General features: G+C 46.0%; 1 protein-coding gene across 12 annotated transcripts in view; it reads left to right on the forward strand.

Moving 5' to 3' along the window:
* Window positions 1-6,363: 6,363 nt before the first annotated feature.
* Window positions 6,364-27,222, forward strand: part of MTCL1 (microtubule crosslinking factor 1) — a 189,361-nt gene continuing 168,502 nt past the window's right edge. For 8 of the 12 annotated variants that reach the window (XM_059724237.1, XM_059724239.1, XM_059724241.1 and 5 more), the window contains exon 1: window positions 9,265-10,186. In XM_059724237.1, coding sequence (XP_059580220.1) covers window positions 9,344-10,186 — 843 coding nt within the window. In that variant the 5' untranslated portion in view covers window positions 9,265-9,343. Of the gene's footprint in view, window positions 6,539-7,657; window positions 7,916-9,262; window positions 10,187-27,222 lie in introns of those variants that run through there. The other 4 variants (XM_059724242.1, XM_019490563.2, XM_019490564.2 and 1 more) reach the window with 2 other exon arrangements.

Here is a 27,222-nt window from a genome sequence, read left to right on the forward strand (position 1 = left end):
CAGGGATGACATTTCAAAGTGTGCATCTGGGTGTTTATTGGGATCATGGGTTTAGGGGGAGGTGATGTTAGAATGCATTAATTTTAGAATCTGCATGTGTTTTTATCATTCAGCAATTCCAAGCAGTGTGGTTTCTGCTTCCCAGTATCTGAGTGTGTGTGCATTTCCCTCCATACTGCTTAATATTTGTAGTAGAGCTGGAGCTTGATTACATGCAGTACAGTATAGATGTTTTCTCCTTCTATTTTACATTTACAGGTATCTGTTTATAAAATAGTTATTTTGCCAGGTAGGGTGGCTCTGAGCCTTAGCAGAGATTAGGGTCAGACCCAAAAAAAGTTTAGGCAACTAAAGTGGGATATAAGCACAATGCAGGCCTGGAAACCCCTACTCCCTAAACATGGAGGCACTCAAATTCCATAGGCACCTTACTTTTTTTACTTTTAAAGTTCCCCAAGCACCTCAAACTGACTTCTGTGTATGCCCTGAAGTGTTTCTGTCTTGATAAGTCTGACCAGCTCAGCATCTGACTTGCTCTAAATCCCCACCAGGATTCAGAAACTAGGCAATCTTGTCTAAGGACTGGATCCTAGTGGGGTTTGGGTGTGAACTAGGCAGCACACTCCAGCCATAGCAACAGAGGCTCACCTTCAGGGTTCAAGCATCTACTGCAACAAAGGAGGCATTCCCACGGTCCTACCACGTACCTATTACCCTCACCACACCTGCTGATTGCCAGGAGTACAGCCTGCATGAGGGGCTGGGTCATATGCAGGGATCCTGGTTTTCCCTGATAAAAAATTGCAAATTCTGTGATAAAACCCCCAAATCTATGATTAAAATTAAATACCACTAATATGTATATATTAGTGGGGTGTGTGTGTCTGTCTGTCTGTATGTATAAATATAAATATACACACACACACCCCACTAATATATACATAAGTATCACTTGAACACAATGTTTAATTGATATATTTATAAATTTGAATCAATTTGGAAGCCTACCAGTGCCTCAATCACAAGTAAAACAGTAGTGTTTATAGTCAAATACATTTTTAAGTACTTATACATTTTGGTATTTGATTTTGGGTTTTTTATTATGGAAACTCAGAGCTCCCCCTCCCCTTAACTCACCAGGATGCAGGTCTAGGCCATACACTCCAAAGCCACAGACCCCTAGCCCAGCTGGTGCTCTTTACACCTAACCTAGAGCTCCCTGGGCCCTGCCAATGCCCCTCACTTCCCGACAGCCCCCTGCCCACCCCAGCCTTGCTGGAGATGGCTCCCAGCTGCCAAGGCTAAGGGGCCAGGGACTCAGGTCTGTAGCCCCCTGCAACAGTGCCCAAGCCCTGGCTGCCACCCACAGGAAGTGGTGGCTCCTGTGGCCCGAGTGGGGAGCCTGGTTCTCCCTCCCTCACGGGTGGCACGGCCAGAGTGGAGCCCATGGTGGGGGTGGGAGTGAGCTGCCCACTGTGGGCTCAGGCACGTGAGACTAGCTCCCCACCACTTCACGCACACCCAGAAGGGCAGAGGGGACCTGTGGCCCCTAGATCTGTGTGCAGGGTGAAGGTGGGCACAGGCTGCCTGTTGCAGGCTCGGGCTCCCTGCCCTGCTGCCCTCCCCTGGGGCCTCTGCAGCTCGGCAGGCAAGACCTGGCATGGCAGGGCCAAATGGGGCTGGGAGAGGAAGCTTCTTGCTGCTGCAAATTCTGTGCTGGTCTGGCAATGTGTGCCCTGCCCACCCCACAGCAGCAAGGGGTACAATCCTAGGCTGCCACCCGCACTGCTGCGGGGTGGGCAGGGGCCATGTTGCCAGGGCAGCGCAGAGCTTGCAGCAGCAACAAGCTTCCCCATCTGGCTTCACTCTGCTCTGTCATGCCAGGTTCTGCCCAGGGAGGACCCAGGGAGAGGAGCCCCCAGGGAGAGGGCAGCAGGGTGAGGAGCCTAAGCCCACAGCAGGCAGCCTGCACCTGACCCATGCACAGATCTGGGGTGCACGGGTACCCCCCTACCTGCTTGGGAGTGCGTGCAGTGGCGGGGAACCATCCCTCCTCCCCCCGCCCCCCGGATGAGCTGCCCATGGCCCTGTCCTGCTCCCTGCTGGGGCCCCATGGCTGTGCACTGCAGCCCTGGGCCCCAAGTCCCATTCATCACTGCCCGGCTGGGCAGAAGCCCCAGCCCTAGCCCTGCCATGCCCAACTCCCTCCCTCCTTCCTATGGGGGCCTCAACCCCTCCCACCCCCACCAGACTTTCCTACAGGACCTGTTCTCCTGGCTGCCATGTACATGTTCATGGTACTCTCTGCCTAACCAACCTCCCTCCAGTCCTTTGCAGGCTGGAACTCTGCCAGCCTGCAGAGAGCTCCTTGCAAAAGAGCAAAATCTGCATGTTTCTCTGTTAAAATGAAAAATCCACATTTTTCTTGGGTAAAGGGAAAATCCAGTGTTTTTTTCCATTTTTCCATGGATCCCTGGTTATAAGCAGCAGCTTGTAGTTGCAAAAATGTTGTCAACCTCTGCTTTATTGAATCTAGCCCTTAGGACTTTATGTTCCCTGGCTGGGTGACTTGATAGTAGTAGTAGTACCTGCCAACTGTATGTTATAGCCTGGGCTGCTGTTAAGGAGCTACACCTTTTCTATTGTATAAACAATAGAGTGGCCATTATTCCTATTTTATACCAGACCATCCTGTTCTTAAACCCTTTGTCCCCCTGTCCATTTCTGAAGGAGGACCAGACAGCATAAAGTCCCGTTTTTCAGTTCATTGGTCGAAATACATGTCAATCATTTGTCCTCTTGATTTGATTGGCTATGTCTAGAGGTAGGGCTCCACGCCTGCCAGGGAGGGACAGAGGGAGGTCGTTGCCCTACCCCTTGCTGCTGATTGACCAATGGACCCAATGGCTCCACCTCCCACTGCTGATTGGCAGAGGAGGAAGTGGCCCTGCCCCTCACCACTGATTGGCTGTGGGGGCCTGCCTCTTGCCAAGGGGCCTGTATTCTGGAGATGCTTCAGTGGCCACCCTAATAGACACTAATACAAAATTCTAGATCATCTAGTTCTAGAACAGGGGCAGACAAAGTCCAGTCTGTGGCCGGATCAGGGCCACAGAGGACTCCATTTCCCAGCCACCCACATCGCTGTAGCCAGTTTCCATGGAGACCCCAGAAGCGGTGGTGCCATGACAGTGTGGGACCAGGGTTTCCATGGAGACTGGCCCCAGCTGTGCTGGTAGCTGTGGAGTCAGGACAGAGCTGTGATCCACTGCCCACACGCCTCAGGCAGGGGTGTGCAGGCAGCGGATCACAGCTCTGCCTAGCTCCAGACCACGCTGTCAGCACTGCAAGATCCCAACCCAGGCTCTGGAGCAGCTCCCCGCCCAGTCACGTACCCAGCCAGCACTGCTGGGGCTGGTCTCCATCGAAACTCCAGCCCTGCGCTGTCACGCTGGTGCCACTACTGGGGTCTCCATGGAAACCAGCCACAGCAATGATTTCCCAGCAGCAGGGGCTGCTGGGAAAAGGAGTCTGGCCACCTGCCAGATCTGCCTTTTGCCCATCTCTGAAGAAGATCCTATCAAGAAGTCATAATCTAAATATAATTTCTGTAATCAGGAGGGAGGCATAAAATGTCAGGAAAAATATGGGGAGGAGGTAGAAAAATTGGATGAGATTTGATTAGAAAATGCTAAACATTTCCTCTCTGAGTTTACGCCTCTAATATTGTATTTCTGTTATGGTAACAGCTGGATGCCCTGACTGGAATTGAGATTCTTTTGTGCAATGGTAGAAGTGGCATGTGCCACAATAACTTTACAGTTCAGGAGATGGAACAACCACAAAAAAGGGTGAGTGATGGTGAAAGCAGCCAAATATGCACTATTTTCATTCATACGCACAAATCTGTACATGTGTGTGCACATACACATGCACACATGCATGCATACATTTATTATTTTGTTTTAATATTATAAATACTAGTGCTGCTTACTTAATTCTGAGCCTTACTTTCTTGTGTCATGGCAGAATAGGAGAATAAAATAGTTTTGGCCTCAGATCCTGTATGCTGTCTTGGCAGGAGCAAAGTGGAGATTACATTGAGGTTGTTTTGTCACATTCATATAAAATAACTGTAAGCTCCTGTGTCAGGACTCCAGAGAAAGGTTAAGGGTACCCTTTCACTGCACAGTGCCCTATGCTGGAAAAGATAGAATAGTCAGGTTTAAAATTCACTTTTTATGATTCCTTGTGCATGTAAAACCCATGTACTTAAATGTCTAAATAAATTAAAATGCTCAAGGCACCAGCACAACCAAAAGACATTCATTGTAAAGCTGTTATGATTGTTTATTTGTATTGCAGATCCACCCAGAAGCCCCATTGTGCAAGCATATAGTAAAAAAAAAAAAAAAGCATCAGTGCCAAAATTTTATAAACTAATTTAAGATGAAGGAAAACAATTGGACATAAACAGGAAAAGATAGAGGCCAATTAAGGTCATCCTTATATGAACATATAGCTACACAGGCTCACTGTGTACACGAATAGCAGGTTTCAAATAAAAATTGTTTGATATAAATAAACAAGAAACATGATATCAGTAATCTTTATTGGGCATCTGCCTAGCTGAATGCACAGGGACAGATTTTTGATGTGTGCGCCTAGCCCCAGTGTCAGGACTTACTCTCATTTTCACACTAAGGCCAATTTGCACCAATCTTCAAAAGACGTTAAAGTGGGCTTTACATTAATTTAGGGAAGAAAGGAGTAAGGCCCAAATATTAGAGCCAGGCACATACCACAAAAATCTGCCAACTGTGTGCAGCTAGGCAGGTGCCCAGTACAAATTACTGATATCGTATTTCCTGTGTATTTAAGGCCTTCCCACTGCCAGCACCCTCTGTCTTAATGTAAGAGACTCAGACCCTCAGTCTGTTAGTGGGGGGGGGGGTTGTTCCTTCATTATATTGTTTGAATAGTGATGTAAATCTCTTGTTTTATGACACACAGTTGAACTGCTGTTGTCTGTAAAGAGAGGTGCAGCTTGCCTAAATTTTATCCTTGCATGACTCGAGAGATGTCACGGATGCATGGCTAGCTCTTTCCATTTCCTGGTCTCGCTGAGCACAACCCGTAGAAGTTAGTCTTATGCTTTTACTTGTTTTGCAGCTTTCTCACCCTTGGATCAGCTCCTAGTACTCTGTGTACCAGGTGTACTTACTTAGCAGTTCCAGTGGTATTCAGACAGACACCCATTAAAAATCTGAAACCAATCATATTCAGTGGCAAAACAGCCTTCTTAAAGTACTTCTTTCAAAGTATTTATTTTGGTACTAGAAACAAAGGATTTTGAAGCAAGAAATAATCTATACCCACATCTATATTACCTTCATATTACCCTTGATGGTAACCTAAATTAATCTAATTTATTTCAGCACTCCCAGCAAGTCCTTGTTATTGCAGTTTTGGGTTCCCCCCCAAACAACTGTTCCCTCTCCTTAGAGGATTTTCCTTTTTAAACCTGCCATGCTTCTTTTGATCTGCCTTACAAAGGTCTTTTCTCTCCTGGCATTATCTCTTAATAACCAAGTATTTCCAGACAAGCTGTTTAACTGGAGCCATTTTCCTTCTTTTCCCTTACATCACTTAATTACATTAAATAATTAAATTAATATTTAATTATTAAAAAAAAGCCACTCAGATAAAAAAACAGTATTAAATTAGTACACAGAAGCTCCACTTTTGTTAAAAAAACATGCATTAACCAGAGGGGGAATAAACATGGAGAGAGGTATCATGGAACTCCATTCTGTCCTAAAAATTGTAACAAAAGTATCTGCGTAGTGCACCAAAATATATGTGGCAAATTAAACCCTCTGAGAGAGGAGTTATGAGCAGAGTTATGATTTGCAGTAATTTCCATCATAATTGATATTTCTTGGGATGAGCTAGTGCCATAGATGCTATTTCACCTAAAATCTTTGAAAAAGCAAGGGGGTGTGTGTGTGTGTGTGTGTGTGTGTGTGTGACTGAAGCTGTCCGCTACTCAATACTTGCATTAACAAAGTAGCTACAGTATGAGTGCCTGCTAGAAGAGACTGACATATAGATAATGACATGCTCCAAAATCCATGATAGTAAAATACTGTTATAAAATCTTTTGGCAATATAAGTTAAGAAGTCACATTATATTGCTCCTGCTGACATGGAGGCTATTCTGTGTGGTTAATAAACATTGATTCAGGATCCTGTGTCCTCAAATAAAAGACATAGCTTAAATCTATTTTCCCTCCAGAATATTCTGCATTAATTTTAATGCTTCAGAAATGAGCTGGCTTGACCTCTCTGGAGAACAGTTTTCTCTTTTTGTACAGGACACGAAGAGACAGGCAGTAGCAAGTGCAAGCTTTCCCACGTTGCTCAAAGATGCCTTGACATATAACCTAGAAGGAGCGCATATGGGAGAAAGCAGAAGTTGCCTCTTGTGTCCCCAGCTGAAGAAACTGCAGGCAAAAAAATGGGCTCAATTTCTGAGGTAAAATATAGTTTTCTACTTCCTATTGCAAAGCTGGTATACTGTCTCCTTGAAATCAATGGAAAGGCTCCTGTTCATTTCAAAGGGTGTCATCTGACCCTAACAGCAAAAGCTATAAGCATGCCCTTGGACTTGACCTTATTTCCTCAGGCCTCTAAATCAGGCTTTCTCTGAGGTGAGACCTCATTTCCCCCTCTAGATTTAGGCAGGAGAGAAACAGCAAAAGCTGTCCTGAAGAAAAAGTACAACTAACTTCCGGTGGACTGGTGGTAATTTAAACTGCTAGTCTCCATTCATCATGCAAAACACATGCAAGTTACCATTCTGGGGATTTGCTGCAGTGATGGATGCCTGCAAATCACTTCAGAGACCAGTTCTGTTGCATATAATACAATTCTCTTCTATACGTTTTTCATAATTACAATTCTCTTCTATATGTTTTTTCATAATTACAATTTTACTCAGCAATTTCTAAGTATATATTACCTACTAAGGGAACAATGCCTGTGTAGGGGAAGGCAGTGATTACTTGACAATGACTTGCAAATATTAAAACATGCCTATTAAAACATCTTACTGGAAAAGGACACTTTTCCCAGAAGTTAGCCCACAAATAAATAAAAGAGCTGGGAGGTGGAGAGGGGGGCTGTAAAAATATAAATAACCTTTATTTCTTTAATGGTTTGATCCACTAAGTATCAGCTCTCTGCTACTGCACTGCAGCATCTGGTATGGGTATTAATTCAAGTCCTAGCATGACCCTTGAACCCATCAGCCAGAGTCAGATGTTACACTTTTCCTCACAAACAGCACCAGTGTGAGCTAAGCAATAGTGGGAATCTGGCTTCCTTTTGTTTAGTAGTCCCAGGGTAGCTCCCACCATTCCTGGTTGTACCTTGCTCTTCTAATAATGGGAGAATGGGAATGGGATTTTTGTAGGCACCTCTGAGTGTTGGCCACCAGTTTCCAGTGACTTGGGTACCTTTCTCCACTGACTTGACAGATGGGTGAAAACTTCCTTGTGTGCCCTTTGAAAATCCCTAGCTTCTATTCAGAGCTGAATACATGAATCTCAGGACATCTTTGTGAACTAAGAATGGATTTATTATCTCTTGACAGAGGATATTGACCTACCATGACTTGCCTACATGGTGCAGTGAGCCTGTGGAAGAGCCAGAAATCTCCAGACTTTCATTGCTGGGCTCTAGCCTCTAGACAAGTGATTCTCACCTGGGCATGACCTAGGGTGCTGCCAGCTCCTTTGAGGAGTATGGTGAGGTATGAGGTGTGAAGAAGATGAGCTAAGATAAAGACAGGCTCAGGCTTGTCCCTACTTAAATGCTGTGGACCCCTACTGCCCAGTCCTTCTGCTAGGAGGTAAGCAGTGTAAATTTGAAATTGGGTGCCACTTGGTTCACAACTTATGGGGGTGGGAGCTTGAGTCCAATGAGGGGTGCTCAAGTCTCAAAAGTCTGAGAGCCACTGCTCTCAACCATGCCGCTCGTTCCCGTTGTTGACCCCTACTTCCTTTCCAGTGCTAGGAAGATTTTTTTCCCAATTGAACTACCCGGGTTTTCTACAACTGTCCCCAAGGGGCACTAGAGTCAGCGGTCCCTGCCTTTCTTTGATTTCAGGGCACAGGCAGGTAACTGCTTCTCCTCTGGATCCTCTGACCTGCCTCTGGGGGAACTGGCACCTTCAGCAAGAATAACGCAGGGACCAGACTGCTCTGGTGCTGCTTGCCAAGTTGTGGTGAAAAAGCAAGGTGGCGGGATGGGAGTTATTCTGTTAAAGTAACTGGCTTTAAAAATAGCATCTGCTCCCACACACCCAAGGGCTGAGACATTTAAATTCCCCTGATGGGGCAGGGGTGGTGTTATGGGAAGTAAGTGGGACAGGTGTCCCTATAATCTAATTGTGACAACAACAGCGAACAGAAGCATAAGCTCCACCATACTGAACCAGGTATATCATCATGTGCTATAGCTGAGGCTCAGGCAACCCCTGGCACACATACCAGAGCACAGCACGCGAAGGCGTTTTGCTTGGTGCACGGGCCTTGGGAAAGGTGCTGCTATGACAAGGTTCGGGTCCCTCGCCGCTACCCTGCAGTCCTACAAGTGGAGGTTGGAGGGGGGTTTGGACCTCTGCCCGAAACTGCCTGCTTTCCCTGTGGCAGGTGAAGAGGCTGTGTCTGCCTTGGGTCAGGGCTCAGGGCAAGTCTGACGTGGAGTTTAGATGAGGCTTGTTGAGGGTCCTACACGGTGTTTCAATGAGGGATGGTTTAGAGGCGGCTGATGCTGCCTCAGGCAGGGGTGCTGGCCTTCGTGCCTTCCGGAGCCCCCTTGTAGCCCCACTTCCCCATCAGGCAGACCGGGATAAAGTGGCTTGGCGGGCTGACAGGAGGGGAGGATCATGCGCGCAGGGCTGGAGAGACAGAGGCAGCGGCAATGGCACTGCCTCGGCCGGGAGCGGCGGGGCGGGGGCTGGGGAAGGGCCGGGGCGCTGAAGGATGCTGGCGGCTCCGGGAGCAGCGCTGCCAGGCGGAGGGAGGCGCTGCCCGCGCTGCCACACTTGCCGCGCCGAGCCCCGGGCGGGGAGGGGCTGGCACTAAAGAACAGCAGCGAGGGGGGGAGGAGGAGGAGGAGGAGGTGGTGGCGGGTGGGGGGCAGGCAGCGGGCTCGGCGGAGACAAGTGTGAGGCGGGCTGCGGCCGGGGCGAAGCAGAAGGGATGAGCAGGCGCGGGAGGCGGGCGGCTGCTGCGCGGGGCCGGGCGCCCCGCAGCCTCCCGTGGCCGCCCGCACCATGGAGGCGCTGAACGGCACCGGCCCCGGCGACAGCCTCCAGGCGCCGCCGCCGCCGCCGCACGCCGAGAAGAAGCGGCTGAACCGCGCGCCCTCCCCGGCCAGACCCTTCCTCAAGGACCTGCACGGCCGCGCGGGCTCCGCCAAGCCGCCGCCCGCGCCCCCCAAGTCGCCCAGCCTGCCCGGCCGGCCCCAGCCCCCGCCGCCGCCGCCCGCGCACGCCCGCCTCTCCCGGCGCGGCGGCCCCTCGGCTGCGGGCGCCGGGGCCGGGGCCGGGGCCGCGCCGGGCCGGGCGGGCAGCGCCAAGGCGGCGCTCTGCTGCAAGAAGGGCGGCCCGGGCAAGGCCGGGCCCCGGCAGGTCGGGGCAGAGCCGGGCCCGGCGGCCAAGGGCAGGAAGGCGAAGCGATGCGGCGCCCCGGGGAGCCTGGTGCTGCCGGCAGCGTCCGCGCCCTTCCCCGGCGGCGGCGGGCGGCAGGCGGCGGGGCCCGGGCCGGCGCGCCTGAGCCACACGGACAGCAGCTCCGACCTGTCCGACTGCCCGTCCGAGCCGCTGTCGGATGAGCCGCGCCTGGCCCCGGCCGCCAGCAGCGACACCGAGTCGGCCACGGGCTCCAGCGACCGCGAGCAGCCGCCCGCCGCCGGCCGAGGGGTCGCCGCGCCGCTCGCCACCGCGCCCTGCAGCCCGGGGGGCACCGAGGCGGGCGCGGGTCGAGCGGCGCCCGGCAGAACCCCCGCGCCGCCCGCCGCGCTGCCCCCGCCGCTGCCGCCGCAGCCGCGCCTGGCAGACGAGGACGACCTGCTGCGGGAGATCGAGGAGCTGCGCTCCGAGAATGACTATCTCAAGGCAAGCACCGGGCTTGAGGGGCCGGGGCCGAGGCCGGCCGGCGGGACAGACACATACACACACAGGCACACATGCAAGCGCACACATACACACAGCATATGCACACATGCAGACACATGCTTGCAGGCACACACATACATACAGCATACACACATGCGGGCACGCATACACACAGCATACATAACACACACATGCATATACAAGCATGCATGCACACAGACACGCAGCATACACACATATATGGACATACACATACATGCATGCACACAGACAACCTCCTCCCACTCTGGAATTGGGCAGTGGGGAGGGATGCGTTTTGGGAGGAAGCTGTGCAGATCTCTGGTGCTCTCCAAGGACCCTGGGAGTTGGAGGGAAACTTTTCGGAGGGAGAGGGCAGGGATGAGTGGGTGGGTTTGGATCCTCTATTCCCCTCCCCAGATTTACTCTTCCATACAAGGGCTTCTCTCCTGGGATGTCTACTGCCAGGAAACCTGCACCTTTCCCAAGCCTCTGCACTGCCCAAGGCGTGTTGAGGGTTGGCTTCTTCAGTCACAATGATGACAATAATAGGAATAGCAAAAATAATAGAAAAAATGACAATGATAATAGTAATAGTAACAATAATGGTAATAGTCATAATAGTAATAATAATGACAATGAAATTATAATATAATAATGATTGTGTTGGTTATGATAACACTAATGACAGAAGGACAGTGTTACTAGTAATAGTAATAATGATCATAGATGATGATGATGATTATAATGAATGCTGGGGTGGTGATCACTTTCCTTTAGAAGGTAGCCATTCCAAAAAGGTGCCATTGCACAGCCCATATCACTGCTGGGCCTTCACATGGGACTGCTTGCCAAAGCCTCATAAAACAAATTTGGACCCACGGTTATAATCCCCTGAGTATTTGACTTTGTGTCAGCGGCAGGAAGATCTCCTCTGAAGCAGTGTTATGGCAAAGCTTGAAAGGGCAGATAAGGGATGAATGTACATTTGATCCTGTTTCTCTACAAAAGCCTGATTTATGGAGGCTGGGTGCATATGAGTGCAACTTTGGACTGTAATACTGTTATGTTTAGATAGCTGGGATCTCAAATACTGTCTCTTTCTCTCTGCTTGCCTCTCCCTTCCCCTCCCTCTCCCTCTCTCTTTCTAAGGCATGGAGATCTCTATATTGGAGGCAGATGCTATGCTTTCCAGGAAAAAACTTCTTTACTTTCACTTTCAAAAAAAACTTTTTTCCTCATTGGACAGAGAATGTTAGTGTCAGGATTGTCTGTTATATCACTTGATCGTAGCAAACCTAAGTCATTCATTCATACTGCAATTCTAACTGGCTCTGAAAACAGGAACAGCAGAACAGCAAAAGGCATAGCTGCAGCATGATACTAGTAAATATACATTTTTTTCTATATTGTCTGCTCCATTCTCACATTGTATTTTGGAGAAAAATAGGGCATAATTGAGCGTATTTATGGCTGCACTTATCCACTGGATCCTTTAACTGGACTTGTATATACAATATGATCTTTTGGCACAGCAGAGAGACAAGATTCAGAAAGATCTATAAATAAAATAAACTGAGTTTATTGGGCATCCACACCTACTGTACCATTTGACTTTGCTTCTGATGTTTTCTGGTTTAGCAAATACAGTCTTTGCTCAGAATTCTCATTGAAGTCAATGGACTTCATCAGATTGCACCAGAAGAGAATCTAAAACATTTATGAAAGGGGTAATCTTGAAAGAAAGGTGGATATTGTTTGGCATATAGACATGAGGGAACTTTTTGTGTCATTGGTAAATTTTGCTGTTTGGATTGGTCTAGTTCAGAGAGGACTGTGGGAACTTCAGAGGGACTTAACCATGCTAGGTGACTGGGTAAAAAAAATGGTTAGGTGATGAGAAATGAAGCCTGAGGTTAGTTATTGCAAATTAGTGTACATAGGAGGGGAAAAATAGAAATCTGTGTGCACCTTGTGGTATTAAAAATGTATTGTATGAACTCAGGAAAGGCACCTGAGCATTACTGTGAATACTCGAGCAGAACCTCTTCTCAGGGTAAAGTTGAAGTCAATCAGGTTGCATAGGAGAGAGAGTAATTCAGAAAATATTTCAGAGAAGAATCCGAAAACTTATGAGGGTTACTGAAAAATTCTTATATGAAGAGATTGGGATTGTTTATCCAGAAAAGAGTGAATTAAAGGGAGATGATAAAATGACGTAAAATAAGGCACAATTATTGGGAATTTCCATTTGTCCCATCTCAAAATCTAAGGAAAAATTCAATAAAACTGATGGGTGACAAATTTAGAATTGATAAAAGAAAAGACTTTTGCATATAAAAGTTACTAAACTATGAAACCCATTGCCATAGGATGACTTTGAGATCCCAAACATAACAATATTAAAAAAGGACATTGGATAATAAGGATAATAAGGATATATAGAATTATAGTAGTTCACATTCACAAATTTGAGAAGGAACCTCAAGTTTTAGGATTTAAGAATATCTGTAACTATTGGGCTTAAGAAGACTAAAAGTATGGATACAGCCACCAGTTACTATGGAGCAGCAGCATAACTGGGGTGGGGGGATGGGGAAGCAGGGCATCAGACCCAGTGCTAATATGGCCCTCCGCCCCCAGGAGTCTTTGCCTTGTAAGACAGAGCCCTGAGTTGTCTGGGCATAGGAACCCTAAGCCCAGTAGTATATCTGGTGGGAGGTGGGCTCCCCTGCCCCTGATTGGGGAGCCAAGCCCAGGAGCTGCCAAGTCCCCTGCTCCTGATTGGGGAACCAGGGTAGCAGGCAACTCCTGGGGGCAAGCATAATGCCCCACCCTGGCCAGGGGACAGTTGTCTCCTGGCCTGGTGCTCCCTGCCAGCCTCTGGGCTAGCACCTAGGGGAGCCAGATCAAATGCATGTGTAGATGCACCTACTATGGAGTAAATTTACTATGGAGTAAATTTAGGAAAGAGTGGGTGCACCTATACATGCTGTTAGCATGCAGCAACAAACTCTGGTGCAGTTCGCACTGGAATTTATTGCTCCCAAGTGCAGTGTTTACATGTGCACCTGGGACCACAGCCCATTGAGCGGTGGTGGCACAGCCACAGCTGGCAGGAAGCCCAGGGGTTCAACCTGCCAGACTGGAGCTGTTGTACCTCGGCTCAGCATGCTGCAGAGGGACTGGCTGGGGCATGAGAGGGCTACAGTGAGGGGCTAGCCAGCAGGCAGTCCTCTCACTGTAGCACCCTTGTGCCCCAGCCAGCTTAAGTCACCGTCTGTGTGTGCACTGTGGTGGAGTAAGTAATTCTGCCATAGGATAGTAGTTGTGTTGCAGGGTACTATCCAGTGGTGGAGTTAATTAGTTTACTGTGGCCTAATAGTGCCACACCTGTAGACGTTGACGTTTTACTGTGGAGCTAATTAGTCAACTACAGTGAAGCACACATGTAGATGCCCCAAATAAAATCCAGGGGAGATTACTGTGTTGCAACTCTCTGGGTGCATCTATATCTGTGCTTTATTGCAGTTGACTAATTAGCTCTGTAGTAAAGCGTCACCATCTACACATGGGCCCATATTAGGGCAGTAAATTAACTCCATCATAGTATAGTATTGTTTGGGACAAGTACTATAATACAGCAGAATATTTTATGCCAGCGTAACAAATGTGTGGACTGTGACTGTGGCTAGCTGGGGTACAAGTGTGCTACAGTGTGGGGCTAGCCAGCAGGCAGCCCCTACATTGTAGCACCCTCGTGCCCCATCCAGCCTCTCCACCGCCCAACACCTGAAGCCTGTGGCTGACCACCCAGGCTGTCTGGTAGACAGAAGCTGCTCCACCCCAGCTAAATGTGCATATGTAAACACTATACCTGGGAGAAATAAACTTTGGTGCAGGGTTTATTTCTTTGCCCTAAATGCACCCTCTTACTATGAGGGTGGTTAAGCATTGGAACAGGCTACTTAGGTTGTAGAATCTCCATCTCTGGAAACTTTCAGGAGCAGGTTAGACAGACATTTGACTGGGATGGTTTAGTCAGGGATGATTCTGTTCTGAACAGATGGCTGGACTAGATGGCTTTACGAGGTCCCTTCTAGCTTTTCTTTCCTATGATCCTATGAACTGTGTTGCATTTCCACCTCTTAATGTGGAGGAACAGATTATCCTACATCTGCCTGCCATGTTGTTCCTTACACTTCCCTCTGACATACTTGGTGCTGGCCACCGTCAGATAAGACACTCAACAGGGTGGGCTTCAGTTCTGGTCCAGTATGGGAAGTTCTATGTAAAAGCGATTTATTCAAAATAATTTCTAGCTTCTTTCTTTCGGTAAGAGCCATGTTTTTGTGTCAGCCATATTCAAGTTTTTACCATATGTAGTAGTCAAGCCCCAGCAGCTGCTTACTGTTCTTTAATTTGCACAATTACTTTCTTCATTTGTCTCCATAAAAACACTTCTCCATAAAAAACAAACAAACGTGTTTTTTATTCTTTTAAAAATTTGAGCTACAACATCACATAGGTATTCAACTGGTTGGTTTGTTTATTGTTATTGTTTACAATGCAGTTTTCCCTTTTTGTAGGGACTTGACATCCGCTGTAATTGGAGATGGTTTAAAGAATGAGTAAACTGTCACCCATAAGGGGACAAATGATGAGGGAAATCCCAGAAGAAACAGTTAATTTGTTGAGAATGTTCATTTGTTGAATTCTCCAGTGTGTAGTCCAAAAAGCGAGTCTGGCATTCACTATCTACTCACAGCTTTCCCTCCTGGCAGCTGGATCTTGACAGTTGGTGTAGCTTTGAAGGAACCTTTCTGGGAATTAATCTTATATGCAGTATATTTAAAAAGAAAAAAGCTTCAGATCATGGTACTGTTTTCAATCAGATTTACTGTCATGCTAAGGATTAAAAGAAATTAAAAAATTGATGGTTTTTAAGTTGACGGCAAATCAACAAACCAAACTCCATATTTTGAGTTATATAATAAGAGCAAATAATTTAAGCTTTTTTTTTTTCCTAGTATGCTTTGTGAGGAAGGTAATGGATCTTGCAGATAGCTGATCATGAGCTTCACTATATACCCTGTGACGTTACACTCTTATCTGGCATAAATTGCCATAGCTCCTGTGACCCTATGCCAGTGTAGTCCAAGAATATACACCTAACCATAGCATCTAAAGCAGTGGCTCCCAACATTGGGGTGTAACCCAAATCAGGGTTGTGGGGGGTCTGCCCCTCTCTCTGCCCCTCCCACCTGCAGGGCTTTCTCAGTGCATGATCTGTGCAGCTCTCACCGCTGCTACCCCACACAATCCCAGCCCGGCGTGTGCTGTGCCGGTGCCGCCAGGCACGAGTGAGTTGGTGGCGGGGGCGGGGGTTGTGACCTGGATTAAGGGTTGCAGCAGTGGGAGCCACTGATCTAAAGTTAAATTATAGCGTGTTTATAAAGTCCTTGTGCAATTTTAAACTTTAATAACTTTGGATGTACACACGAGAGAAGCAAACTGTAATTGGTGATTGTAACCATAATTAATTTAGTTTTAACAATACAGCTCACATTTCTAGACTTCAACATAACTGCCATCTTTCATGATACATCTTTCAATCTGATTTTTCCAACTTGTAATAAACATTTTCCAGTTGCTGCTGAGTGATTTCATGAATTGCATTTGTGATCCTTACCCTATGCATAGCTTACACTATACTAAAAACGTAATGAATTATGCTTTCAGTGGCCCTTTACAAGTGTGCTTCTATCATGTGTATATCCAAAATTATTAAAGTTGCTCAAGCACTTTATAAACACCCTGTACGTGCTGTTAAAGTTAAAGTAGATGCTGATCTTTGAAGGATGAGCATCTAATCTACACAATTTCCCTGTTATAACCTCTGTCTGTATTCCTTGCTCATCACTTTGAATTCAGTCTAAGATCTTCATATCTTTGTATTGTATGGTATCTAGTGTGTTTTCTGAGTACTATAAACCAAAATTTAAAAATATATCACTGTACAGGCAGCCCCCTCTTAGTGCCTTTAACTGGTTCCTGAAAAACCGAGCGTTAAGCAAAACGAGCATTAAGTGAAACCGAAAGCATTTGATGACCCAAGATGGCGATCGCAAGTGTTTTTTATGACCCAAGATAGCAACCACGAGTATTATAATGAAACTTGCTGACCGCTAAGTGGAATTGGGTATCAATTTAAAACGAGTGTTATAGTGAAATAGCACTAAGTGAAAGAGCAGTAAGCAGGGGTTGCCTGTAGAGCCAAACGCAAATAGGATCCATGCATTTCATGTTTTCTACAATGTATTATCTTCCACATACGCACCTCAGGAAGTGCAAACTACCAAATGAAAGTGGTTTTTTTTTAATTTTATGTAATGGAGGTATTTGAAATCTAAAATAGAGACATTATCAACTAGTTTAAAACTTGTAGTATATCAGTACATTGCTCTACTTCATATACTGAGTTGACATTTCACAATTGACACATTTACACATATTTTAGTAAGCCTTTTTTTTGTTTTGTTTTTTAAAGCTATATATGCAGAAAGAATGGTATCATGTTATTTTTTGAGGCAACACTGTCATAATCACTGTAAAATAATGTCACAAAGCCACAAAGTAGTCAGGCAGTAGAATACAAAGCAAAGAGAACACAAGTTGATAAATTAATACATTACAGCAAATTTATTTTAATTTAAAATTAAATTTTAAACGGTTCTTTTTTTTAAGTTCAACCCTGCTTATAATAAGAAAACTGTGAATACACAAGTTGTTGTGTTTCAGGTTCATTTTGCAGACTGCAGTACATAGAAAAGGGTGTGCAATTACCAATCCTGAGAGAAGGGACTATAGCAGCTGAAAGATTTATTAAGAACTCGAGCCTTTCCTCACCAAAGTCATTCATACAGGATTAGGCTTTATCCAGTCTTCCCTTTTCTCCCATGGAAGTCCATAGGAGTCTTAAAATTATTCAGTGGCAGAACTGGGGCCCATATTTTGGAAATTCAAACTTTCCTTACTTTCTCTTGATATTGGATTATGCTAAGTCAGATGAAGTGAGTTAAATAAATGATTATTATACATGCAGAAATGTATTGGGAATAGCAATCATACTTCATAATGACACTGATTTACTACTGAAAAAGTAAGTTGGGTGCCCCTCCACTTTTCATGTCCCATGAGCAATGTATACACAAAGCTCCTAAGCAGAACTTCAGTATTCATTATCGTGTAATTATTGCTTTCTTACATTTGGATAGTTTCACTGTGAATCCATTAGCATATATTGAAAATGACATAAATGCTTCTACACTGCAGACTAGTATTAAGTGGGTACATCTACATGTGTGCTTTACTTGGAGCTGACTAATTAGCTCCACAGTAAAACATCACTGTCTGCACATGCACAGGCATCAGGGCACAGTAAATTAATTAACTTTGCTGTAAAATAGTACTCTTGGGAACATTACTATCTTAAGGCGGAGTAATTTACCACACAGAAACCATGTGTGGATGGTGACTGGGACCACAGCAGTTTGTGCCTGTGCAGAGCAGTCCAGGCTGGCAGTAGGTTCGGGGGAGTCAGCCACACAGCTCTGCACTTTGGGCACTCTTGTGCCTGGGTCAGCCCTTCCGCTGCCCTCCATCACCACCTGGAGCCCAGGGCTGACCCGCTCCCCACCGCCTGAGCCTGCTCCCTGCCCAAGGCTCCTTTGCTTCAGTTCAAACTGCTGAGGTCCTACGCACATGTGAAGATGCTGCGCCCAGGAGAAACTGACCATCTCAAATGGCGCCAGAGTTTATTTTGTTGCATTAATTGCACCTGTAAATGCACCCAGTGTGTTCTAAAACAGCAGTTCCCAAACCCTGACAGTGTGTGTACCACCAATTTAAAATGATACAGCCTTAAGTACCACCAGCAAATTTTTCATACACATAGATAACAGACTGTGTTAAAACAGAGGTGGAGCAAGGGCTGGGGTGAATGGGGCCTGAGGGGGGTGGGTGGGGGGGCTTCTGCCACAGCACACACCATGGGAGAGGCATGGGGGGCATATGCCCCCCCAAGATTTCTGTGTGGGGTGGAGGTAGATTGCCCACTGCATTCTGGGCTCTGTGCCCCCCTGCCGTTGCCTCAGGAGCCACACATGACACCATGTGCCTCCCACTGCCAGGCAGGCAGGAGATGCAGTGCAGCCAGTGCATGGGAGGCTCATGGTGTCATGCACGGCTCCCAAGGCAACAGCAGCGGGGTGCAGAGCTCAACACGCAGTGGGCAGCCTACTGCTCCCCGGGGGCTTTCTCCCCTTGGGCCAGCCTGCCTGCTCCATTCCCCCCAGCAGGGCTGGCACAGAAGGATTCCTGCTTCCCAGGCCCTTCCTGGGGTGGCCTTGGCCTTTCCAGGGGTGTGTGGGGCTCCTGCTGGTGTGAGCACCCTGGGGGAACATGGGGGGCATGTACCCCCCGGATTTGTGTGCAGGGGTTTTCTCCCCTCTGGCCGGCCCACCCAGGCCCCACAGCAGAGCCAGCACAGAAGGGTGTGGCCCCTTCTGCTGCCCATGCCTTTCTCAGGGTGCCCTGGGCCTTTCCAGGGACACGGGGGGGAGGTGGGTTCCTGCCACTGTGCGTACCTCAGGGGAGGCATGGGAGTATGTGCACCCTGGATTTGTGTGTGGGACAGAGGTGGGCTGTCTGCTGCATGCTGGGCTCTGCACCCTGCCACTGTTGCCTCGGGAGCTATGTGCAATGCCATGTGCCTGCTACACGCTGGCTGTGCCACGTCCCCTGCCTGCCTGGCAGTGGGAGGCACATGGTGTCATGCGCGGCTTCCAAGGCAATGGCAGCAGGGCGTAGAGCCCAGCACGCAGTGGGCAGCCTGCCTCTGCCCTGTGCACAAATCCAGCGGCCATGTGCCCCATGCCTCTTTCAGGGTGCACACAGTGGTGGGACCCCCCCCCCCCCCCCAATGCCCTGGACAAGCTGCCCGGGGCTCCAACTATCCCATGACCTGCCCTGGGGCCCTATTCACCCCAGTCCCTGCCTCTGCCCTACCCCCTCCCTGACTGAGGCAATGATTTGCCCCTCCCCCACACCCCTTTCCCCCACACACTTACCTGCTGGTCCACATGCGGCCATGCTGTGTTCCCGGCTGCTTGCAGTTGGCTGTGGCTGGGTGTCTGTGTCTGTGCATGCCCCTTGCCCCGGCCTTCTGTTGCCTATGCGTGTACCACTCACAGATTGTCTGCGTACCACTGGTGGTGTGCATACCACAGCTTGGGAACCACTGTTCTAAAATAACACTTGAAATTCTTGATAAGTATCTTGCTTTATCTTTCTCATTATTTCTTAGCAATGACTTAAGTTAAAATATCACTGGAACAGGTAACATTTCAGGGTGGGTGTTGACATCCCCAAACCAGGTTAATTTTTATTTAAAATCACAGAATATATATTTTATATGGTCATATTATAGTTTGCAACTCTTTGCTTCTCTTTTATTGTAGAACTCAATTTAATTTTTCAGGCCCATGCATTTGAATATGATATACAAATATGGATCAGCATTTTTCACCCAAAGTATATTGTAGTTGCATTCATTGGTATAAAGTAACTTGGTGTGTGCCATAGGATCTCTACAGAGCAAAAATGATCAGAAATAATGTGAGTAATTTTTTTCATTTAGTGAGGGTCACAGAGGTTATAAAAGCAAAGATTATTCTTGGTCTGTTTTTTTGATGTGACCCTTTTCAAACCTAATAAGTATAAATAAGTATTAGTCATGTGGAAGAATAGAAGTAATAACCCTAGGCCTCAAAATAAAGTGGATCATTTCAGACATAGGGTCAGTCAGCTGTTAGCATGAAATGTCAGTTGGGTAAACAAAGGCAGAGGGTCCGAGTTCCTTGTTAGCCACAGCTGTGGCTCTGCTGAAAATGCTTCATTGTCCAGAGGGAAGCAGAGTGGATTATTTGTATAATGTGATAGACAATAGTTTCTGTCCGTAGCTCTGAGTAGATTATATTAATGTTGCACTAACCAGATGACTACTCCAGCAGTTTAAATGATCACAGTTAAGGAAATGTACTGAAACAGTAATAGGTCTGATTGTATTAAATACATAAACTACCAGAAGTTTTATTCTGTTTTTTTGTCTTCCACCGTGCAACAGAAAAGTGTCCTAAAATCCTAGATATTCCTAACATTAGAATGATCAGAATTCTGTTCTTGTTTTGTGCAACCAGTCTATAGTGTTATTGCCCTAACAACAGATATTAACGTTTGAGGATTGGTTTAGGATTTTTAAAGGCTGAAAATTGAACAATATCGTGATTTACCAAGAGATTGTTTAACAAAAAACAGTCTTTTGGGCATATACCTATTCCTCTTGTACCTCTGTTGAAGTTAGTGAAGTTGCACATTAGAGTCATTTTGTCCTTTGCAATAACACCATCTTCTATTTAATGATATTCTGAGGTATTCAAAATATGGAAATGGAAATGACACAAAAATTCTAGCTCAAGAATCTTTTAGTATCCTTAAGATTAAAAAAAATTCTGTGTACTCAGTGCTCAGTCCCTGAAATTCAGTGCTTCAGCAATTCTTATGATTTTTTTCCTTGATTTGATTGAATATGTAATCTTTAATTCCTGAACAAATATAGCCATACATTATAAACATTCTATTTGACTAGATTAAAAAGTTATTTATATGTTTTCTGCATGTATAACATGTTTTCACTTGATTTGATTTTGTTTTAATAATCTAAAATTTAAATGGCACTTTTTCTTTTTTTGATATTGTGGTATTACTAAATTAGAACATAATGTCTCAACACTGATGTGTTGTAGTTCAATAAAATTTTAAACATTAAGTCTGACATGACATGCAGTTGTAAAGTGTTTGTTATGGACATTTAATTCCTCTGCATATAATCTTTCCCTAATAATTGTTCCCCCAAATTCCAATTATCTGCTGGATATTTAAGGTCTGATTCTTTAATTCTTATTCACATTGATTTGAAGCTACTTATGTGGGTAGTCCTGTTGATTTTACCAGAAAATATCCCTGTGCAGAAGGACTGAAAAATTGGGCTTCTTGTTTTTAGAATCCCAAATAAAATCTGTCCCTATAATCTATGCTATTTATATTTTAGTACAAATTAAATTGGTAACAAAGTTAGTATGACAATTATAATTGTATTGATATGATAGCTGTTTCTCTTCTGATCATGGAAGTTTTCAATTTGCATAATACGGAGGAGTAATGAATTAACCTATTTCTGTTTTGGCAATACTGGAAGATAAAAGAGTGCATGTGTTTTTTTTTCTTGCACCCATATATACTGTGGTCCAGTAGATTGATTAGGGAACCAGAAATCCCAAAGTGGGAAAAAGCTTCTGAGCATTAATCCTGCATCAGTTACTTACTCATTTAAGGCTAGATCCTTGAAATGGGTCCTTGCATCTGTACCATGCTCTCCCAGCTAAGTGGATTTCCACATGACTGTAGGGGTATCCATCATATTTACACAAATTTAAGATGATGCCCCAGTAATTAGATTCTATATAAGGTAAATTTGTAAATGTTAAAAAATTTCATCTATTGGAAGGTCATCTTAAATTCATCCCCCTCACTGCTGTGGCAGGAAAAGCAGTTACGGGGGGGGGGGGGAAGCAGTTGGGGGAAGAGAGGCTTGTCCTCCCTGCCTCTCCCCTGCAGCCTCTGCCTCCCTTGCCCCCACTGTTTACTATTTGTCGCAGGCCCAGGACACAGGAGCTGCTGCCACTGCTCCTGCTTCTGGGTGGCTGGGCTGGGGCTGAAGATGCTTTGTGTCCTGGGACAGAATGGAGCAGGGATGCGATAGACATTAAATGGCAGCGAGGCAGAGGCTGCAGGGGTCAGAGATGGTATGGAGGGTAGAGGCAGCGGGGGAGGTTGTGGGGAGGAGGCAGCTGCTGTGGCTGTGGCTCTGACTCGGACCCAGACTCTGAGTTAGGGCCGGAGTCAGAACCACAGCAGCTGCCTGCCTCCCTTTTCTGCCTTGTGCTCAAATCCAAGATGAGGGGCTTTCCCCCCGTGTTGAATGAGGGGGGAGGGAACCTTTTCTTGGATTTGAGTAAATACAGTATTTTGTAGCAACAGGTCATTGATTATCTTGGGCAAGTCATCTAGGTTGATTTTATTTGATTTTATTTTTTTGAGAGAAATATGGCATGAACTGTAAATCTAAAAAAAATCCTGATTTTTTTTTTTCTAGGAGTGCTGAGTTCCCATGTCTTCCATTGAATTCATTGGGATATATGGATAATCAGTAACTCCAGAAATCAGTATCTTTCATATAGGTGCTTAAAGCTTATGTTAGTCACCCAAATTTGAAAATATTAGCCTCCACCTGTTGTAGTGTCAGCACCCTTAATATAGGGATAGTGCTTTTTACTTTTGTAAAGTGCTTTCACATCTGTAGATGAAACCCTAACTTATTAGTGGCTGGCTATATGGAGAACTGATACAATATGAGCACTTGATGTGCCATGTTTCTGATCACGTGAAGATATCTTGAAGCCTCAGCCTGAGGGGCTAAGATCTCCTTTACCATGCTGCATAGAGGACAAAAAAATCTCTAAGCTCTTTAGGGGAGGAACATGAAAAGAAAATGGAGTTTCCTCATCTCATGGTTGTCTTTAGTTCGCTCCACTTTTTCAGAGTATTAGGTGATCTTGGCCTGTCTAGAAGTTCATGACTAGCCAGAAGAGAGAAGATTTAGAGAATCTATACAACACGTTTCTGTCTTAAATGTATCAAGGTACTGGAAATTATGAAATAGTATGCATTATGGAGAATAATTTCTCCCTGAAGTTTTGAGGCTTGGCAATGTAATATAGAGGACATACAAGTGCCAGGAGACAGTACTCCTATTTCTTGGAACCTCAGTTTTGAATGATAGTTGACTATGTTGCCTCCCAACCATTGTGCTTTACAAAAGCACGGAGTGTTATCATCAATAAAATTAATAACAAATAAGTGCTGCCAACATATTTGACACTGTACAAAATACAAACAAGACAGCGAACTTCATAGATTCATCTTGAAGATAGACATACAAAGTGATGTTTAATCAGGAAATCCAGAGGAAGGTAATTCCTTTTCCTATCTTCCATATTGTGATTTCATATCTTTGCCTTCATTTATGGCTTCTGGAAGGATCAGAATGAGGATAGGGGACAGGCCTGTAATACTTTGTTGGGGAGTAGGGCCAGGGACATGGTAGAATGTAAAGAGAACAAAGGGCTTGACTCTCCCCCTGCTTATGCCAATGTTGATTGGGAGTAAGTATAGTGCTGGTGATACCCAGGAAGATCAAACTCAGGGACCGCAGAATAGTAAAGTAGTATGTAAGAAAAGGCTGTTTGTCTACCTTCAATTTGATGAGTGGGAGAACGTAATATATGTCATTGAGAACTATCAATTACAAATATGCATATCAACTAAGTACCTTTCACATCTCTAAGTAAATACAAAATGTGTCAGTTTTAAGAAAATATTTACTGGATATTTTGGTGGTATGGCTGGGATTCTCCAGTGTATTTAGTCTTGGGCTTCCTAAACAAACTCAATAGCATAACAGGAATATACAGACTAAAATAAATTGCCATCTAGTGGGCACATCTACATGAGACATTGATTGCACAGTTGACTAATTAACTGTGCAGTAAACATCTCAGTATCCACACATGCACCCCTGTTAGGGTGCATAAAACTAATAAACTCTACAGCAGAATAGTCTTGTAAAATACAAGTGCTACCCTACTGTGGAGTTTTTTCATGCACAGCAGCGCACGTATAGATGCTGCCCAGGTGATTGGGGCACAGAGTGCCTCAGTGTGGGGCTAGCTGGTAGGCAACCCCTGTACTGAGGCATACTGTGCCCCAGCCACATGTGGAGATGGGAGGAGCAGCCCTGGGCTGTCTGCTTCCCCCATCTCCACATGCTGTGGAGCAGCTGGTGGTAGCACTGGGTGCTTCAGTGCAGGGGCTGCCTGCTGGCTAGCCCTGTGCTGAAGCACCTCTGTCCCAGCCAGCTGTTTCACAGCACATGGAGTCCTCTTGAAGCAGCCATGGGCTGACAGGCTCAGGTCTCCTAGCAGGCCGGGTGGCTCTGACAGGGCTCCATGCTGCACATGAATAAACGCAACAGCAATATGTTTTGGAGTTTTTTTCCTTCTGGGTGTGTGTTCAAATGGCACCCAGGAGCAAAAAAACTCTGGAGAAATAAGCTCCAGAGTTCATTCACGCGCATTAATCGCACATGTAGACGCACCCAGTGAACTTCAGTCTTGTTTATGTGCCAGAGTTACAAAGTTTTCTCCAAGCTTCTCCAATGTTATTATTATGAGAAAAGTATGACAAATGAGCTAGGTTGCATGATGGGACTACACAATTATAAATCAGAAGTAATTCTACTGTAAGTCATGGAAATGAAATGGTACATGTGAGAGGAGACAGATTTGGGGCCAGATTTTTAAAAGAATTTAGGTGCCTAACTTGATTTCAGTGCAAGTTAATCACCTAAACACATAGTCCTTGGCCCTGGGGATAAGCAAGCTTGGTCTTCCACATCAAGTTATAAATCACATCCAGTGACAATAGGTATAGGGATAGTAGTCTATAGGAAATACAACTTTTCTGTCTGGAGAGCCTGGAAGACCTGCTGAATTTTCACCATGGCATTTTGCATCTGGATAGACTATAATCTCCATAGCTATAGAATAGTAGTTTTGAATGGTCAGATATTCACTAATAGAGAATCGAAGAGTAAGAAAATGCTGATATTTTCTCAGACTGTAAAGATATTCCTAGCTTCCTGCACTCAGAAAAATTCACATATTGTACTCATAGCTCTTTTTGACCTTTGGCTTCCTGCATTCATTGTTCCTGAATACTTTTTACAGTGTCCTCATTTCAGAGCAAATTTTGTTATACACTGTATGGATAACTTGCATTCTGTTTGCCTTGATTTAAGAAAAAATTGCTAGTATGTTTTCTACTTTGAAAACTTTGCTTTGTTTGCATCAATGTCATGTGTTTGTGTGGTCAGGTTGATGTTTGGGAGGAAAAACTGCTTAACATTTCCCAAAGTAATAATAGTCCCTTTCCTAGAGGCCTGGAGTTATTGCTTGCTTGCTTGTTTGTTTTATATGGTGCCCATCCTAAATAGACTCAGGACAGCTTATAGTAAAAGAACAAAATAACTTATAAAACAGGAGAGCTAGAGAAGACATATAACTTAGAAAAGAACTAGAATATCAACATAAAACAGAGAGCCTCTAAACAATACTTCAGTGTAGCTGTATTTGCTAACTGCCTGCCCAAACTGGAAGGACTTACAGTGCTTCTGAAAGGTGTCCAGGCATGACCTTTTGTGGACCTCAAAAAGGAGAGCATTCCAGAGCCTAGGTAAGATTACTGAGAATGACCTCCCATGCCTTTTCACTAAGCTGACTTCATGTACTTGCAGGAGGTGGCTTTTGGCTGACATTAGGGATTGTGGGGTGTAAGAAAGAAAGTAGTCCCTTAGGAATATGGGGCATCGACTGTTTAGGGCCCTATGGCAAACCAGGACTTTGAATTGCACTCAGAATGCTGTTGGGAGCCAGTGAAGACCCTGGAGCACTAGGATTATATGCTCCTGGCAATTTACCCTCTGTCAGAAGGTTGGCCACTGTGTTCTGCACTAGGTGTAGCTTTCTGGAAGGTCTGCAAGGGCCCCACAGAAAGTGCATTATAGTAGTCCAGACTTGAGGTTACCAAGGCATGGGTGATGGTGGCCAGATCAGTATCTGAGAGAGAGAATCACAGCCTTCACACTAAATCAGGTGCAGGCAGAATGTAGTCTGTGGGCCAGATCCGGCCTGCCTACTGATTATGTCTGGCCCATGGTTGGCTGGCCATGAACTCATGGGATGAGGCCTGTGGACAACCAGTGGCTCTGACTTGGGCTGCTGCGTGGTTCTTGGCAGGTGGGACTGGTTCCACTCTATGCTGATGTGGCGGTATCAGCTCTGGACCTAGGCAGATGCCCCGATTCCCACTTGAAACCTGTTGGCTGCATCCACAGCTGATGCTAGTGCCCACCTGGGGCTGCTTCTGGTGCACTAGGTGGGTGATGACATAAGCTGCAAACTTGGCCAGCAGGGTCTTGGCCAGGTTGGGGATTGGGGTGTGCTGCATCCCCTAGCAGGGTGGGGATTGGAGAGGGAGAGAGTGAGGAGGACAGAGAGAAAGATAGGGCTTGGGTCATTCTGCAGCTCTGGGCAGGGTAGGTAGCAGAGAGAGAGCAAAAGAGATGAGAGAGAGAGAGATGGGGATCAGGGCATACGCAGCACTGGGTGGGGTGGGGATCAGGACAAGAGAGAGAACAATGTGTGGCCCTCACGAGGACACCAAAACTCATTAAGTGGCCCTCTGGCCAAAATAATTGCCCACCCCTAACTGAGAGAGTTTTGGTGAGCTATTGTGGGCTGGGGGAGAGATGCTGACCCAGCCTGCAACAGCTCAGCAAACCTCCCTTAGTGGCCCTCAAGCCCAAATAATTACCCCTGCACTAGATGGAGGGGTGAAATGCACTCCTAGTTACCACTGCCTCCTGAAAATCCAGGTGCAGCAGGGGATCCAGGAGTACCCCAAGGCTGAAACCTGAGTGACAAGGGGAGGCTGAACCCCATCCCAGTCCCTGCAAGTCAGCAGTCAGCAGTCTGCCCACCACTATCACCTCTGTCTTGGCTGGATTCGATTTCAGTTGATGCAACTGCATCCAAACCCCAACCTCTGCTACACATTGGGAAATGACTAAGACTGCAGGGCAGGGTGAAAAGAGAAAAAGAGATAGAGCTGAGTATCAATGTCATCATTGTTTCTGAAGTTAATAACACACCTCCTATCAACTGCATTGGGAGTAGAATCTGGCCTTTATCTTTTTTCAGAGGCAAAATGTGAGGCTCATC

Source organism: Alligator mississippiensis, chromosome 3, assembly GCF_030867095.1.
Source record: "Alligator mississippiensis isolate rAllMis1 chromosome 3, rAllMis1, whole genome shotgun sequence".
NCBI classification, from domain to species: Eukaryota; Metazoa; Chordata; order Crocodylia; family Alligatoridae; genus Alligator; species Alligator mississippiensis.